This window comes from Sarcophilus harrisii, chromosome 3 (genome assembly GCF_902635505.1).
Source record: "Sarcophilus harrisii chromosome 3, mSarHar1.11, whole genome shotgun sequence".
NCBI classification, from domain to species: domain Eukaryota; kingdom Metazoa; phylum Chordata; class Mammalia; order Dasyuromorphia; family Dasyuridae; genus Sarcophilus; species Sarcophilus harrisii.
Genome location: NC_045428.1, coordinates 59,118,780 through 59,137,753, shown reverse-complemented (window position 1 = coordinate 59,137,753; position 18,974 = coordinate 59,118,780). Strand labels below are relative to the sequence as shown.

The following is an 18,974-nucleotide window of genomic DNA, read 5'->3' as shown; positions in this document are numbered from 1 at the left end:
TTTCTTTTCAAGGTGGGATAGCTCAATGATCTGGTAGGCTGGCTAGGAGATAAGTTTTAGCACTGCATACTTAAGAGTCTCGAGTGATTCTTGCTGTTTGGCTTGGACTCTGGTTCTGTTCTTAGTTCTAGGTTCAGAGGAGTCTTTAGTAACACAACATAGACTCTACCTTTTCGGGATGCTCCTTTTGCAGATGCCAATTATGACTTCTGTGTTTTCCATGAGTTTCATGTCAGCCAGGTGAGGCGTGATTCTCTGAAAGAGTCACTCACTCTCTTAATTCAGAAGTTGTAGAGTTCACAATATGAACTTCAAGAGTAAAACACATTCAAGAATAAGGAAAGGAGAGAGGGATGGGGGAAAAGGGCATGCTTACTTCCCAGTTAGAGGAGCAAAAGATTAATTTCTGCCCTGGAAAGAAGGAAAAATCCAATTGTTTAATTATATATCTGATTTCATGTAAATGTATTTCTTCCTATCTCAACTGATTATAACCCCAAGTCTACCTTGAAGGACAAGAAAACAATTTTCAAATGTTTTATGTCCAAATAAGTTGCGACCACTCATTTAAAACTTCTCCAATGTTGAACCCCTCCAGCAAAGCCAGGTTGTGGTGCCGCAGGGGAGCATCACCCAACCTGATGATTTCAGGAAAGTCACTGTATGCGAAAACAAATATTTCTCAGTTTTTTCTTTCACTTCAGAATTACTTCAAAAGCAGTAATTACCACATGGCAAATGAGGAGAGAATCCAGATACAAATCTTAAATATCCGATAACTCAGTCTTCAAGAAATGAGGGTGCTTTATTTTTTTTTCCCCAATGATGAGCAAATGACAAATGGACAAAATGAAAACTAAGCTTCTTAGTTATGCTCACATTCGTTCAACATTTGCTCTAATCAATTATCTTGTTTCATGCAATAAGAAAAGAACGAGATTCCTGTTATGCAGAAGTAATCAGTTACAGTGTGAGGCTCTGATGTCTGCGGAACATTTCTGATTTTCAGAACTGATCATGCGCTCCACTATTACATTTCTCTGGTAACATGCTGGGCTTTTACCCAACAATGAAACTTTACACATTGATGGCCGAGCTATCCCCGGATACCACATTCTTATATTGTACAAGCTGCCCTAATTGCAGAAGAAGGAAGATATTTACTCATGGAGCCAGACACTATTGTTCTACTTTATTAAACATTAAAGCACAAATGGATGCTCCCTATGGAGGACTAAAGGACATCAGAGAAAGAGAAAGGGGGGAGCCTTTTGGGGAGGCTCACGCCACATAGCCCTATTTTCACAAAAAGGGTTCAACATTGATTTCTAGAACAGAGCACGGCATGGTCAGCTCAAATTTAGTAATAACATCAGGATGAAGGACTCCAAGCTTCCCGACACTTTGACCCTTTGCAAAGACCTCGGCGCATCGTCCAGGGAAGAAAGCAGAGCCTGAAAAACAAAGAGTGAAAGAAAAATCAATGTTTCTCCAGGCAAAAATGTCATTAGCCATTTAACATTGAGAATATAAGTTTGCTTTTTTAAAAAGCAATTTTTCTTCAAGCTATTGACCTTAAGAAGAGGGCATTTCTCTGATACTTTCTAGTATTTAAAAAAAAAGTTTTCAGTGGTTTTGATTTCACCCAGCAGCCCCTATAAGGAATGGTGAGAAAGAAAATGGAATAAGAAAACCAAAAGTCCATGTTTCAGTTCAATGGAACCCTGGAAAGAATGAAAAGGAAATAGAGGAGTGTAGTCAAAAGATATCCTCAAAGACCTATGCCCAGATTTATCTAAAAGTGGTGATGTTTGACAGGAAGACAGTGGCTATTTCTTACTCAAAAAAGGGAAGAAATCAGTTGTGTAATTACGTACAAATATGCTGCTTTCTCTCTTGGTTAATTCTAACTATATCAGGGGAAAGAAGGGGAAAGGAAATTGAAGAATCCCTATTCTGAAAATGTCAGAGATTTTAAAACAGGTTTCTCTCTATTGTCTTTACTGTCTAAAACTTAACTGTTTTCTACCTTAAGACATTTACAGAGATAAATCACACTGTCATCGGGACTGAAGGGAACTGTCATGTCTGATTACATGCCATGTTACTGGGAACGTGACCCACATTCCTTGTCTGGAAAAAAGCTTTCAGAGCAGTTTGGGGGGTAGAAAGGGGACATCTACTGTGAGACCACTGCAGAAAAGCAGCCCAGAGAGTCATTTGAGTTCCATCTCTTATTTAAAGAGGAAAGTTGTTAAAAAGTTATTAAAAAGAGGAAAGATGTCTTCTTCCTTTGGGTTTTCACAGCTGCAGCTAAACAAACTAATAGTTCTTAGGCATTGTAATAGTAGTTTCTTTTTTTTAACTTACCAGAACAGTCTACAATCACTAGATAATTAATGAGATTTGGGAGATTTATCATCACTGATTCTTTTTTTTAGCTATCTATTGAAATGGAGAAATTTTCCTCAAGCTGTCTCATCTCCTACCTTAGGAAAAAAAAAGGGGCCAACAGTTCATGACTAACCAGAAACCTTTATTGGCATGAAATTGTAATATTCAATATGCACTGTGACATTACATATAGCCATTTGTCATATAGTCAATATAATATAATATCTTCAATGAGTGCTTTATATACAAATGAGATAATATGATTCAATGAGATAACATCTGTAAAGTGTTTAGCAGTGCCTTGTATACAGTAGGCACTTAAATAAATATCTGTTTTCTTCATTTTCAAAATGAAGATGGTTGTTTTCAAATAACAGTCCTAAGATCAGTTATTTGGGAAATTAGGTTTACAAGAAAACTTGCTAATAGCATTTAGAAGGGCTCTGACATCATCTAGTCACATTTACAGATGGGTAAACTGAACCTTAAGAGAGGGACACAGTTCTGTCCAAGATATCTAGTCAGAGGCAGAACAAAAATGAGAGCTTTGGTCCTTTTATCTCACCAAAACAATCCAATAGGAAAACTATAACCAAGTATAACCAAACTTGGTATATAAACTATACCAAAAGGTAAATAGTATTTTATGTTTAGGAGTAGAATATATTTCTGAAACACTCCTAATGCAATCTGAAATGCTATAAGGATTTTTTGTTTTAACTTTTTAAAAGTGAATAAGACAATTTTGCTGTTTATTAAACAGGTCTTTTTTTGTACTTTCAATGAACTTCATCTTAAATTAAATTTGTTAAAAAAACTCCACTTTAGAGGGTCCTATTTATATATGCATACTAATCCACACTGAAAAATGAAATAAAAAGCAAATGCTATTCTACCAGGAAATAAATAACTAGGAACGTGGAATTCATTATGGGGAAACTTGCTGGTTGTTGTAAAACGCAAATGTTACTTAATTAGTTAAATGAATGAATGAAGCATTATGGTGTGTTACTCCTTTCGATGAAAGGCCAAATTAAAAAGCAGACAACTTCCAACAAAGCAAAAAATGCCCATACTAAATTGGGAAATGAAGTCTGTGTATAGTCACATTAGGCAGTGCAATCATACAGTTACAGAGCTGGGAGGGCTCTTGAAAGTTTCTATCTCCCTGGCTCCTTCAGACAGGCCCAGGAACTGAACACTTCTCACAGATTTCTGATTGACTTTAGCGTGTAATTAAATAACTAAGTTGATGCTTTGCTCTCTTCCTCCCCCTTCTCTCCGTCTCTCTGTCTCTCTCTGTCTCTCTCTGTCTCTCTCTGTCTCTCTCTGTCTCTCTCTGTCTCTCTCTGTCTCTCTCTGTCTCTCTCTCTCTCTCTCTGTCTCTCTCTCTCTCACACACACACACACACACACACACACAAATTGAAATGCACACAAGTATTATTTTTGAAGTCGGCCTCCATTCTCAGAAAGAAAAAAAGCTTTAATAAACAGGGTATCTTTTGCTTAGAGCATTCAAACTAGAATTTCAATGCTAGAAGCTGAAGCAAAGTCAAAACAACCTCCACAGTCACATTATTGGTTTAAAAAAAAAAACTATAATAATCCAAATAAAACCTAAGCTTAGCTTTCTGGAAATTTCCTACTTCACAGAAGGAGAGGCAAGAGACTTGCTTCATCAGCAAAAAGCGAGCATATGTAGCAGTCATTTCCAGAAGAAGAACTGGGATGTCAGAGTCACGACTCATTAATGTCAACAGAAAGAATGCCAGGTAGCATGGTGCCATGAGCCAACTCGCAGCCTGACTGATACTGTAATCACGATATAATTAGACACCTATCCTAAAAACTATACACAGAAAGGAGGGAAAAAAATGCTATCACTGTCAGAAATGCTTTAAATATGGGAATAGGCTTTTGAAATATAGATGGGAGGTAACTGAAGGTTTAGGGAAAGCTTTCCTACCATAACACAAGAAACATGTCTTGTAAAACTCAAGGGAGAACAAAAATATATTTGTGTAATAAAATTGCCAATTAAAGATCTAAGTGAAATGATATTATTTGGTGGGTAAGACTTCAAAATTTCAAATCACAAATAAAGGTAGTTTTGATTTTCCTTCTGGTTCAGGCTCTGTTTGTTACCCATCAGATGGCAGCCTGAGAATTTCTGGACAATGAAGATATTAAAAAAAGATCTTCTTCCCTACAACTCCTCTAAAATCCTTCTCTCTACCAAAAAAAAAAAAAAAAAAAAAAAAAAAAAAAAAAAAGAGCTAGCTCACAGCCTTCTTTTCCTTCTAGTTTCCAGAGCTGTATTTAATCGTCCGCTTTCCTGGTATCCATTACAAGTAAAATGGCTTACCACATAAAACAGATTTCAGAAAGACTGTATTCTCTGTTGAAATACTACATGGAATCCCAGACCAAAGCATGTAGCTTAGCCCAAATAAGAATTTAATTTCTAAGACTTAGTGGGGTGTAAATAAGTCCCTTAATTAAAGCTTTTGTAGCATCTCCTCAACATCTATAATTGTCTTTCTTTGCTCAGACAGTAGGACCACTTTGATGACCTTGGGGGTAATTCTTTGACCAGTAATCCAACACAGTACCTAGTCTTTAGCACATTTTCTGGCTAATTGACCTTCAAAGAGCTTGGTGAGCTCCCCATCCTGCTGGTTGCCAAACACCTTTCACAGTTTCTTTTTGCACCCTTCTTTCTTTTAAAGTAATATTATAGGCCCTGAGTTAGGATAAAGCTTTACACATGCTCATTCCTATAATTCCATGAAGCTTCGGAAGTTGAGGCTTAAGGAAGTAACTGAGTAGGCCCCTAATTCTCAAAGCATCAGAGCAGTATTATCAAGCATGAGGTTATGAATTCCTGAATCTTAAATCCCATGCTATTGGCTATTAAATTAATTCCCTTGGCAATTTTGAGTTTATCTCAGAAAATGGACTACTCGGTTATACGGTTTAACTTAGTCATTTCTTCTCATTAAGATGCTCAGTATCTTAAGAAAAAGAAAATGAACTAAACCAGTATTTAAAGAGAAAATATAAACTATATTCATAAACGGGATTTCATGGTAGCATAAACATCATACAGTTCACAAAAAATTTCAATTGGATCTACCATCAGGAAATCAACAAAAACACCCACAAATTCTAACCTACCATCCTACCACATACACATCTTAGAAGCAAAAATATTGACTGTGTTTCAAATCTTTGCTTTTAAATTACCTTTTAACTTGTTACAGTATAAGAGAAAGACTCATAGAAGAAAAAATCCTTATTGACCAACCCCAAAGAAGAAGCCGAGTTCTTCCATGTCTATATCAAGATAGGGAGGTCTTCTCTATTGTTTTTCCCTCATTTTTTTCTAGGTATTAATATTTATAAAAAACTAGAGTGATTCGGAACAGAATCCACATATGCTAATAACACACCAAAATGGACATCCTTTTGCTATTAATGTCTCTGAGGAACAGAAAAAAGATAACATAAAATTCATCAAACCCAACAGACCATCCCCCTATTCACCCTAAGTCTGAACATGATATGCATCTATTAGGAGCAATTTTTCTCAGAGTAGAAGTTTTATGGAGTCATTTGGGAATAACTGAGATTGCAAAAAAAAAAAAAAAGAAGAAAAAAAAATACGAGAAACAGGAGTAGAGGGAAAGTAGACATTACATGGGAATAAAACCCTGGGAATATGGTAAGGGAAAAGCAGAACTGGCTATTAAAGATATATCCTCAAAATAGGGTGTACTAAATTTGCTCAGATTTCAGAACGACTTTGTTTGGGAGAAAAGTGCTTCTGTACAGATTATTTAAATTTGTAAGTGGAGACTGAATTCCAACAATATAAAGCACCATTTTTCCCCCCAGACTTACATCTGAAGTGAAATATTTATGGTCCCTCAAGTCTTTAAAGTATAGTAGACCTAATCCCTTGAGCTCAATGGCTATCTTTCATCCCTTTCTGAACATCAAAAGAAAGAAAAAGCCTTTACAAAACTTTACAGTGCTAATCCGAACACACCTGCAGATGTCATTAACTCTTACAGCGAAGGCAAATGAAACAGAGAAAACCCCATGGCATTGAATTAGGATAGGAGTGCTGTGCTAGTGGCCACATTTAATAATGTGGCAGTTTGCAGCAAAATTCCCATTAAATACAGTAACCTGGCAAACCTTCCTCTCAAAATAAAGAGCTCTGACTCAGTACACTTCCACCTTTATATAAGCACACTGAAATACCCAACACTCCATGCTGTGAAACAAATCATCTCCTTGCAGCCAGGGGAAAATCATTCCAGCATTTCTTTATCCTGAAATGTGTGAAGAAATCTATAATTGACTTTCATGGCTGTCACTTTTCACATTACTTAAAAGAGAAAATTAGTTAATTAACAGTGCAAATACTAAACAATTAAAACAAAAATACTAGAGTCAGACATCCCAAGCTGTCACTGTCAAGATTATTAAATATAAAATTGGATTTTCAAAGTGAGCCAATGGATTATGAAGGGCAACACCTCACAACCACAGAGTTGCCTCCACTCTACCCCCAATATTCCAAACTTCAAAAGGAAAACAAAGTTTGCTAGAACGACTTAAACATTATATATGAATGTGACATTGTAAATCTGCTTTCTTTTAACCTCGACCAGACTTTGCTTCCTGCTTCCTAAGGAACCAAATAAAGTTAGGGCTAAAAAGGTGACCAATGCAACCCCTCACTCTACAGAAAAGGGAGATCGTGGCAAGGCAGTTTCAGCATCTCAGCCCAGAGCTCTTGCTCCTCATTACACTTCCTTTCCTAAGTCAAGTTTTTTAAATTTCAGAATAAAAGTCACAAGACTAGTTCTCCTTTTCTAGGACAGTAGATATATTTCCTACTTTCACCTAGAATTTGAGTTTTGGAAATTATATTAACAAAAACAATTTACTATTTCTACCCCTAAAGTGATGGTAATGAATAAAAATAAAATAAAGTCAGCACACTGGGTAAAGGATAGAAACTCAGAATATGAGAATAACAGATTACATTTTCTTACTTATTACATCAGAATTTTAATTTTACAAACAAGTAGCTTATAAAATATTTTAAATTTGAGAACAGGATCTATATGAAAATTAGTGTATGTTCAGAAAAAGAACACTGGGAAATGACTGTGGCCTGCTTGCATTTTTGTTTTTCTTCCTAGGTTATTTTTACCTTCTTTCAAAATCCAATTTTTCTTGTGCAACAAGAGAACTGTATAAATATGTACACATCTATTATATTTAAGATACACTTTAACATGTTTAACATGTATGAGACTGCCTGCCATCTAGGGGAGGAGGTGGAGAGAGGCAAGAGAAAAGTTGGAACAGGAGTGATTGCAAGGGTCAATGTTGAAAAATTACCCACGTATATATTTTGTCAATAAAAAGTTATAATAAAAAAAAAAAAGAAAGAAAAGAAAATTAGTGTATGAAGGGGAAAAAAGGTATCATCATAAAAAGACAGCATTAGTATTCAATGAACCTCACCAGACCATTGTGAAGGGGATATATTCGAAATGGATTTCCTAGGCGACTTCTTACCCAAGGCTACTAATGGAAACTGGTGGTGATAACAGATGCTGAACCTACAATGCTGGTCTATAAATAGGGATGGCCAATGTAAGGTCTGCAAAATGATGAATAAGGCTCTCAGATGTCACTAATGTTGACAGGACCATTTCTGATATGAAAAATAAGTTAACTTTAAAAATCCACATGTTAAAAAAATAGAGTACTGACCCAACAATTGCACTATCAGCTAAAACTATATCACTTGAGGTTGAGGCACAAGGCAGATGGGCGGGCAGTATCATCCTATTGGTATTTTCATACAACGCAGGCTTTTCTCAAGAACAGATTATAGACTAAAAACAAAGGAATAAAATGTTTCATTCAATTGTCTACTAACTGAATAAATTAGCACATATGGAGTCAGTGAATCCATGTCTTCAAACTCCAGGCCAAGCTTTCTATATATCACACCACCCTGCTTCTGGCCTTTAAAATGCTACAAAAATATCAGCTATCCTTCTTTTAAATAAATTTTTGAAACCTTTTTATCATCTACATTTATTACTGTATTTTTCCCTTTACTCTCTTCCCAGAGTTATACAATATTTACATAAACATATAACCCTTATAATACATTTTACATAGCCTTAAAATACATTTTTAAGAATAAAAAAGTTCCACAGAACTCATAAACATATTAAAAAGTCCAGTGTTATCTTCCATATCCATGGGTCCCCATTTCTTCAGTAGGGCAAGTACAGGTATTTTTTCATACCTCTTATCTAAGACCATGGTTGGTTATCGTAATTTTGCATAAATCAGGTATGATGTTTTATGTGTTTCATTGTGATAGTTTCTTGATTCTGCTTACTTCCATTTTCATCAGTTCATCTGTATTTATCATGTTTACTTTTTCCTTATAGCACAGTAACATCTCTAACCATGAAGCACAATTTGTTTAGCCATTCCCCAATTGATGGGCCTAGTACAGTGATGCTCTACATACTCTGTCATCAATATCCTTAGTCTCAGAAATGTTTTGATTTATGTTTCTCTTATTAGTTATGATATAAAACGTTCTTTCACATGGGTTGTTAGAGGTTTGAATCTTCTTTTGAGTTTGTTCATAGCCTAAATAATAGCTATTATTATTGAGATTTCCATTAGATTCCTACTTCTTTAATGGCTAAACATAGCACCAATTTCTGTTCATTTTGAAAATGAAATTTTAAAATGTTAGTAAGAAGTAGTTTTTTAGCAATAATTTTAGTGACAAAAACACCTAAAGATTTGCTGATCATATCTTCGAAGACATGGATAGAAATTCAATCACAATCAACAGCAAATACATTTTTAAATAAATCCCAATTCATGAGGATATATGCCTCAGATTTTTTTTTATTTTGAAAAAAAATTTCTTTACAACATTATCCCTTGCACTCACTTCTGTTCCAACTTTTTCCCTCCCTCCCTCTACTCCCTCCCCCAGATGGCAAGCAGTCCTATACATGTTAAAGATGTCACAGTATATCCTAGATACAATGTGTGCAGAACCGAACAGTTCTCTTTTTGCACAGGAAGAAATGGATTCAGAAGGTAAAAATAACCTGGGAAGAAAAACAAAAATTATGCCTCAGATTTTTAGTAAGATCTGTAAAGAAACTTTTGCTTGTATTAAAAAAAAAAAAAAAAATCACAAACTATATCAGGTTCTTGGGAGTATTCTTTCCTAGAGATGAGCCTTATACTTTGGTGACTGAGAGTACAAAGATAACAAAACACATGAATTCATGTTAAACAAAGCATAGAACTACATGAGGATGCACAATACATATAATAAAAAATGCTGGCTCTTTTTCAGAAATAGCCTTAATTTCATTTTGATATTTATGAGAATTGACAAAATTCTTTTTAACAGGAAATCAATTCTCAGTAAAAGTATGAGGAGAGCCCATGATGAATTCAAGTCACCTGGCCCAGTTGAAGCCCATCCTTGGGTCCTAAAAGAAATACTGAATGTGATGCTAAACCACTCACATTGATGTTGAAGAATTCATGGAAATTAGGAAATGAGCTACAAATGAGAAAAAGACAATTATCCTAGTTTTCCCAGAAGATTAGAGTCTGCCCAATATAGGTCAGTGAGCTTGACTTGATTCTTGGGAAAATGTCAGAACTGATGATTAAAGAGACAGTTGGTGAACATCTAGAAGAGGAAGCAATGATTATCAAGAGTCAAGAAGATTTCATTAGGATAGATCATGATAGTGCATTTCTTGACAGTACCAGTAAACTACCAAATGAAGGGAATTCTGTGGATAGAGTTTAATTAAATTTTAGCAAAGCTTCTGACCAAGTAGTCTTATAGAGAAAGTGGTGAAACAGAGATTAAAAGACCAGCAGGGTCCAAATTGATTGGATGGTCAGACTCAAAGAGTAATTGTTGATAATTCAGAGTCAACAGGTATGACAGATCTCGGGTGAAATAACAAAGGACTTTTGACTTGGTCCTGTATTATTTTAATATTTTTATCAGTGACTTGGATAAAGACAAAGATAGTAAACTCATCAAACTTGCAGTTGACACAAAGATGGGAAGGAATGCTAATGCAGTAGATGACAGTCAGAATCCAAAAGGACCTAGAGTACTGAGATGTATCTAATATAATACAACTCAAAAATTAATAAAGGAAAGTCTTGTATTTGGGAACCCCCCCCCAAAAAAAAAAATCAACTCCACAAATATTAGAAGGGGAAACACTGATAGAAGGCAATTGGTCAAAGCACCTGGGAGTTCTAGAGTATTGCAAGCTCAATGAGCCATAGTAAAATATGGTAGCCAAAAATAGTAATGTTACCATTAAGAGGGTCATGGCTTCCAAAGTTGGAAGGTGATAATATCACTGTACTCTGCCATTGTCAGATCTCATCTGGAGTATTGTGCTCAGTTCTGGGCACCCTAGTCCAAGAAACATATTAAAATCTAGAAAGCATCCATAGCAGGACAAGTACAACTGTGAACAATTCATGACATGAGAATTGTTTGAAAGAACGGGGTATGTATAGCCTAGAGGGAAAAAAAAATTCCCTAGAAGGACATGATAGCTATCTTCAATTACTTTAAAAGCTATTTATAGAGAATACATTAAATTTGTTCTGTTTGGTTCCAAAAGGAAGAACCAAGAGCAATGTGGGAATTTTAAAGAGGCAAATTTAAGTCAGATATGAAGAAAAACGTCCTAACAATCAGAATTACCCCAAAGCAGAACTGGCTGCTTCAAGGGATGGGTTCCCCTCTCTGGAGAACTTCAAGCACTCCACTGGATAACCACTTGTTGGGTAATTTTATAATGGGGATTCCTTTGGTGTATGAGTTAGACAGGATGGCCACCAAGGTAATCTTCAAACTCTCAAATTCTAAGTAACCCCGGGATCACAAAGAATCAGACACGACTTAATAACAACAAATATAATCTTCCCTCCTCCCCAATCTTTTGATATCTTCTCCCTTTTCTTTATTCACTGAGCCTCAAAACCCTCCAGGAATAGACCTCTTTTGTGTATATTTAGTCTAGTCTAGGTAATCTTCCAACTTTTGCTTTCTTTTGTGTCAAATATATTGTTTTATACTGTACCCTGAGAAAGGGATGATACAGTTCAAGTGTAATGTGCCACAGGAAAAAAAGTTTATTATAGTTTGTTATCATCCTTCGAATTTCAATTTTAAATACTCTCAGATGATCAAGTTTAATATTCTTACTAAGTTTTCTATAAGCCCATTTACCCCTTTACTGATAATAATCTTTCCCCATCCTATTCAGTAAGAATGAACAAATAAGTTCATTTTCTAAAATAATGTTACTTCTGTTTGCTATATCTTTCCACTTAGTAAGGATATATACTCTTTTCTGGCTGAGAAGGCTTCTAGGTTCTTTGACCTCTGAGTGGCAATTACTTTACATTGGTTATTTAAAAAAAAAAAAAAAGAAAAGAAAAAAAAAGGAAAAAAAAAAGCTTCAGTGACTGTTTTTTATATTGCTATCACTTCCAAATACAAACTCCCAAAGAATCCTCTCTTGTAAAAAAAACTGACAACATATTGATCATGTCTGTTAGCATACAGTACTGATAGTACTTTTTGCCAAGGGGGAGCTCACCATCAGACTTCTGGAGTCAATGGTGGTCAATGAAGTGATCTGAATTCTGTTACTATTTAGTGTTGTTTTCCTTTAAATTACCATGGCCAACATATGCGTTATTCTTTTGGTTCTGCTTCGTTGGCTATGTCTCAATATATGCAAGTATTCCCAAATTTCTTCAAATACTTCATACTCATCATTCTAAGGAATATGTTCCATTTAGTTCATACCAAAATTTGATCAGCCATTCTCCAAACAAAAGACTCAACTTGTTTCCAATTTCTTGCTATATTGGCTCAACTTCCATCGGAAATGGTGACAGTCACGTGGACATCTGGTATTTTATCCATTTCTAATTTTTAGCATCAGTGACTTCTTTAAATAACTTAAGCTTAAACTGTTTTAAATGCTTAGCATATATATTCATTTTAAAATTCTTTATTCTAAGTTAGTGATGACTTTGATTTCTGAACTAAGAAAACTGACAGTTTGGAAACGAGTCCAACAACGTTAAGTATTTGATTATTTTCTATTATGTTTTATCTTTGTCAAGTCAATATCATTGTGAGTGTGGGGGATATTATTCAGAACCTGCTATTCAATGATTGCCTCCTTATTCTCTTCTTGAATAAAGTATTCATTATTCTGCAATCATCCCTAAGCCTTTGACTCCTATCTCTTAAATTAGAGTCATTTTCCAAGATATTTTTCACAGTCTTCCCCTGTGCCCAATTTTCAATCGACACTGCCAAGTACTAAAGCAAATGTTAACTTAATGTGGCTTATTCGGATCCTCAACAGGCTTTGTCTATCTTCTCATTCTTTGCTATGGAAGTTGGCACACAAACTGCAATTACCATTACAGTGGTCTTTTTGCTTATTTTCATCATAAGCAGTGTGGTGTGTGATGGCTAAGTGTCCCACTAAATAATATTTCATGTGCCTTTAAATGTATGAAAACCACTCATTTTAAAAAATGGAGTTCTGTGCATGTGATAAAGTTGGCAGCTTTATGAAGGAAGCAGAGATATTAAAGACCAGAGAGTCCATAAGTAGACTGTTGCAATAGTCTAGAAGGGTGGTAATAAAGATCTGTACTAAGAGGGGTGGTAAAAGGAACAGAAAGAAAAGGATACATGTGAGAGGAACTCAGAAGAATCAAAGATATTGAGTAAATGGTGAATAAATTCTTGCCAGAAATATTAAGGACTGACATTTATATGGTGCTTTCAGGTTTGCAAAGCCTTTTATGTATATAATCTTATTTGATATATTTATATAGGAAAAAAAAGCAAGTTAATTTGAGGGGGGAAATAATAAAATCAGGTTTCTGCCATGTTGAGTTTGAAGGAACTACTGCTACATTCAAAGGAGATAAGTACTAGAATAGGAGCTGGAAGCACTGGCTGGTTGAAGATAAAAGTAAAAGGAAAGAACCTTGCAGATCACTCAAATTATGAAAAAATTAGTAGTATATTATGGAAGCCAAGAGAGAACAGAACTTCAAGGAGGAATTTTCTCCAACTTGCAAAACCAAATCAAAACCATGTAGTGACCTCAACTAAGCTAATCATCTTAGACTATCCTTGGTTACAGGGGTTCTTAATCTTTTTGTATATGTCTTTGGCAATCAGGCAAAAACTACAGACTGTTCAGAATGATGTTTTCAAATGAATAAAATAAAATAAATAATTGCAAAGGAAACCAATTATGTTTAAATAAATAACTAATTTTCTGCTTATCCAAGTTCAGAGACCCCCAAAATCTTCCATATCTACAAATCCCAGATTTGAATCTCTGCTCTCTTATATCTTATCTCTGAATAAAAAAAAAAACACAAAAAACAAAAAACAAATCTTAACTTTCCAGACTCCTGGCACAATAACAACTCATTTCCATATAGCAATTTAGAGTTTCCTCACTATCCTGGAAGGGAGGTAGGGCTTGTGTTATAATTTTACAGATAATAAACATGATTCTCAAATAAATTAAGTGATCCGTCTATAGCCAGAGCTACTGAGTGTCAAAAGTCAGGATCTCAAGTGAGTGGTCTTGACTTTAAGATCAATTCTAGTGATACCTATTTAAAACGTTCAAAATATAACAACTAATGAGAGCAGAAAAAAATGATTTGAACTAAGCAAACTGTTATTTAAAACTAGTAATGTTCTTTTGTAGAGAGAAATAATTTCCTTAAATATTTTGATATTAAAATTTCCTAAGCTCTAACTTCTTGGAATATTAAATGACAGAAAGTGACATAAGAAAATAATTAATTTTATGGACACTTTATAAGTGCTAAACTATTAGCTGAATGATGGTATAGCATTAATTTTTTTTTTTACATCTTAAGCCACACTTTTCACTTAATAGGGAGTGGAATAGAAGAGAAGGAAGAAGTCACTTAAACTTTTAACAGGCAAAAGGATCACATAATTATGCCAAACTGATTAATGAGAGAAGCAATTTTTTAATACACTGTGTTTCCCCCCCCCCCAGGAAACTCTTGTTAGCGAATCAGGAAAGCAAAGCAATCAAACTACTGCATACTTTGAAAGAATGAGAGCCAGAATTGTTACAGCCCACGTGAAAACAAAATCACTAACTTTTCAGAGCTTCTAAAACTAACACAAAATTTTGATGATCTGTTATTACTTATAGAAATTATTCAACTGAACTGCCTGTAAATATGCCTTTTGTTTAAAGGAAGAGTTATTGATTTTTTTTTAACCATAAGTCTTTTGAAATGTTTTACCTAAGAATCCAGGATACTCAGACCTCAGCTACTTTCCCCTTGCAGTGCTTTGCCTTGCACAAAAAATGCTTTGTGGTATTCAAGTCTGGCTCCGAAGATAGTTGAAATGTTCTCCTTCAAGACTGAGAATCCTTGCTTTTTATTGTTTGTCTTTTAAGTATGATTTATTACGCTGTTTTCTAGTATTGAACAACCCACGTATTCTTCATATAAATCCAATTTGACCATGATCATTTTTGTGTTTGTGTGTATATACTGTTTCCTATATTACCAAGTGCTCAGTAAAAAAAAAAAAAAAAAAAAAAAAAAATCACAGAGCTTATTATTTAAAGAGAGTATTAATTACTCCTAAGTCATCCTCAGAATCAGAGTGGGGTTCAATTTCTGCTTCTGACATATATTGGCTGTGTAATTCTGAGCAAGCCACTTATGTTATATATATATCAATGTCCTAGGAGAACAAAGACTCAAATTAGAAAGCAGGTGTGGACTTGTACTAACATGGGTCTATTCAAAAACAGATTCTTTATGGGAATAATACACAAATATCCTGAAAATATATTTGTCAATAAAAATAATTTGAAAATATGCAAGAATAAAATTATTCAAATCCTTTACTCTAGCAATAGCTGTAACCAGTGATAACAAAGAACAACCCTTCCACGCCCAAAGATAGTTTTCATGAATGACTGAAAGCATTTCATTTTCTGGGAGCCAATTTTCAGATGATAAGTCTCTCCAAAATTTAACTACATTGTTTTTCAGATGAAAATTCAATAAAATGAACATTCATCACTTAATTAGGTGCAAGATGCTGTACATACAAAGTCAGAAACGTAAACAGTCTAAGACTTCATGAAACTACATTCTCCGGAGGGATATAACATAAAATCACAGAATCTCAGGGCTGCAAGAGGTTTCAGAGCCATAAACCTAAAATTGACCAAGATTCAAGATTGACAAGACCTACCTGTCCAATATTCAATTACAACTTCTCAGTCTTGACCTAAAAATTTCAAGCCAGGGGAATTTCAGCTGAATGGGAAACCGTTATGTCCTGAGAATACTACTCCACTGTTGTATTTTTCTAAGCATAAGGAAGTTTTTCCTACATAAAAATACATTTGACCAAAAAAATAAAATAAATACAAGATAATTCAGAGTTTTGGAGTGTGGCTATGCAGTGAGGAGATCAGGTAGGCTTGGAATGGGTCATACTTGAAACTCTGAAAGAAACTAGGGCCTCTAAAAGGCATGGAGGAAGCAGGGATATATTCCCCACATGGGGGATTACCTACAGAGAGGCACTGAACCAGGAGATGGAATAATGAATTTGGAGAACAGTAAGTAGTCTAGTTTCAATGGTAATTCTTGTAAAAGAAGGGGAGTAATGTAAAATGAACTGGAAAAAGTCAATTAGAGCCAAAGAGTACTAAATATCAAAAATACACTGTTGTTGATATTTTTTCCCAGAAGCAATACAGTCTAAGAAAACTGCCAGGCTCTAGCAGTTCAAAGATCATTGGTAAACTTATAGCAAGAAGTTGCACCCATTATTTTTCTCTCATTCATAGTTGTGAAAATTAGATCTTAAAATAATAGTAAGTTAATGTGAGGGATAACGAGCTGAGGTTTACTGGGGAATCTTGAAATAAGAGAATGTTTTAAAGTTTGTTAACAAGTCAATGAAGATATTAATTTCATTGAGGGAAATAAACGAGCTAAGGGGACATAGCTGCTCCTGCCTCAGATACAGTAATTAATTGCAGGGAAGAGCAGCTACATTATACTGCACAGGAGGCTTAGGGATGATAAAGGATGCAGCTTCTCTGTTCCACTTTTATGGGGAAAGCTCCATGACAAGCTACCAAGGTCACATAAAGGATTAATTTAAGAATGAAAGTTCCAGAGTACTTTCCAGAATTACTATTTGTTCAGCTTCAGGTCACAAATCATCTATAGCACAGTGCAAAAGTTAATTATAATAACGACCTTATGCATCCCAAAATATGTTCAATATAATTTATTTAAAGAAAGCAAAGAAGTAAATAAGAGCATGTACAAACAGTGAATTTTTATAAAAGAGAGTTCTATACAAAAAAACTGGGGAAAAAACTGGTGAGTGGGGCAACTAAATGGTGCAATGGATAGAGCACCAGTGCTGAAGTCAAGAGTTCAAAACTGGCCTTAGCAACATAACACTTCCTAACTATGTGACTCTAGGCAAGTCACTTAACCTCAATTGCCTCACAAAAAGCCACAAACAAACAAACAAATTGGTGATTTAATGGATGACCTCTAATGACCTCGGAGAATCAAGAGAAGTCAAATATGCCCCGCCAAATATATACTTCTGGGTACAGGCCAATTCAAATCTAAAGGTAACTGGGAAATATTTAACAAAATAAAAATACAGTAAAACATACATATTGCATTTTGAAAATAGGTCAATATTTGCTCCACACATAGATTAGTGGCCCCCATTTCTACTTGAGTTTGTCACCACTAATCCAAAATCCTCAGCTTGCCCCAGAATGTCAGAGAGATGTTAGTTTATAAAGAAGCAAGCAAAAGGGGGGTGTACAAACTGCAAAATTCTTTTCAGAATTTGATTCCTTGACATAGCAAAAAATATATATATTCTTGATTTACTGTCTACAAGTCAATACTATTTTAAATATGATAGAGGAGGGAGAGCAAAAACCCCAGGGGAAAATTCTCTTTATCCAATCATCCCATATGTCATTGATTTGTATACTTAGGTTTTTTTTTATGAGGCACACCTGTAAAAAATCATAGCTGCCTCTTAATTAAGTTCAACAGCTAACATAATATTTGTTGAGAGTTGAATACTAAGTATTTGAAACCCAACAGTGAAAAGTCTTAGCTGATTATTTTTTTCTATAGCGTCCATGTTTACAAGTTCTATTTGTAGGGTATAAACAATCTTGATATTTTCTATCACACATATTTCTAAATATAATGTGAAAAAAATCAATCAACTTGCAACCAGACAGTTGCCTGGATGGGAACTGACCACCTAACTCCCTCTTATTTCCTCCAGCTGTTACATTTGAAAATGAAAGTAAACTGAGAGACAATGGTCTGAGCACAACTAGGTTATTAGTTAGATTAGCAGGAACCAACAAACTGGGTCAATGGCCTCTCTGAAATGACTAAAGATGCCGCTGTAGGTCTCCCCGCCTTTAATATAGTTGTAGGTCACAGTGTCCTTTATCTACACATGGGAACAATGGTACTCACTAAAGAAAACACGAACAGCCTGCCCCTCTAGTCTTTATCCTCTATTTAAAAGAAATCAAGGCTGTTGATCAGCTCATCACCTTCACTGCTGTAAGCCACCCAAAGCATGTTTTCCCACACACTTGCAAGCTCAGATTACACTAAAAACCAGTGTGAAGGCCAGGGGAACATCACGATTTCACCCATATTTTCTAGGATCTTGAAATCTTTCACAGGTGTCCTTAGAGGGGGAAAAAGGCCATGACCCAGAGGTCAGGTCAATGGCCATTTAGGTGTTAGAGTAACAGAAGGTGCTTAAATACCATGGTTTGTACATATGGCAAGGGTTCAATGTGTGAACAGACTAAAATATTTAAGCACATTTTCTATTTCATAGGATGAATTCTGATTCAAAGAAGCATAGAAAGGGATGTAGTCAGACCTAAAGAGACCCTGAATCTGGCCTTCTTGGTTTAAATCATCTCAACTTTAACTTGGCACTTTCAGATGAAACACGTTATGCTCAAAATTAACTATATAACAATTTTTGTAAAGAAAAAATACATCCAATTCAGTGTAAAGGATTACACACAAAATCCATTCCAGTATACTAGAATTGCCTTCCTTTCAATGATTTAGCCAACCATACCTAACTTTTAAACACAAAAATGTTAAGAATTTTTTCCTACCCAGAAATGGTTTTTGAAAAGGATAAGTGCATTTCAACATACATAATTTAGTTTTCAAAAACCCATAAAAATGAAGGAGGAAAAGCAAATACACGAGCTATAATAATCTGATCACAACCAACTACAACACTGAGAGAACTGAAGCTCTCTTCAAACCTTTAAATGTTCTGCAGTCTGTTA

At 35.0% G+C, this 18,974-nt stretch overlaps 1 protein-coding gene across 1 annotated transcript in view; it reads right to left on the bottom strand.

Moving 5' to 3' along the window:
- Positions 1-769: 769 nt before the first annotated feature.
- The window catches only part of FARSB (phenylalanyl-tRNA synthetase subunit beta), a 72,935-nt gene continuing 54,730 nt past the window's right edge, over positions 770-18,974 (bottom strand). Inside the window, exon 17 of the mRNA XM_031957967.1 lies at positions 770-1,454. Within this exon, the coding sequence (XP_031813827.1) occupies positions 1,303-1,454 (152 nt within the window). The 3' untranslated portion in view covers positions 770-1,302. The remainder of the gene's footprint in view (positions 1,455-18,974) is intronic.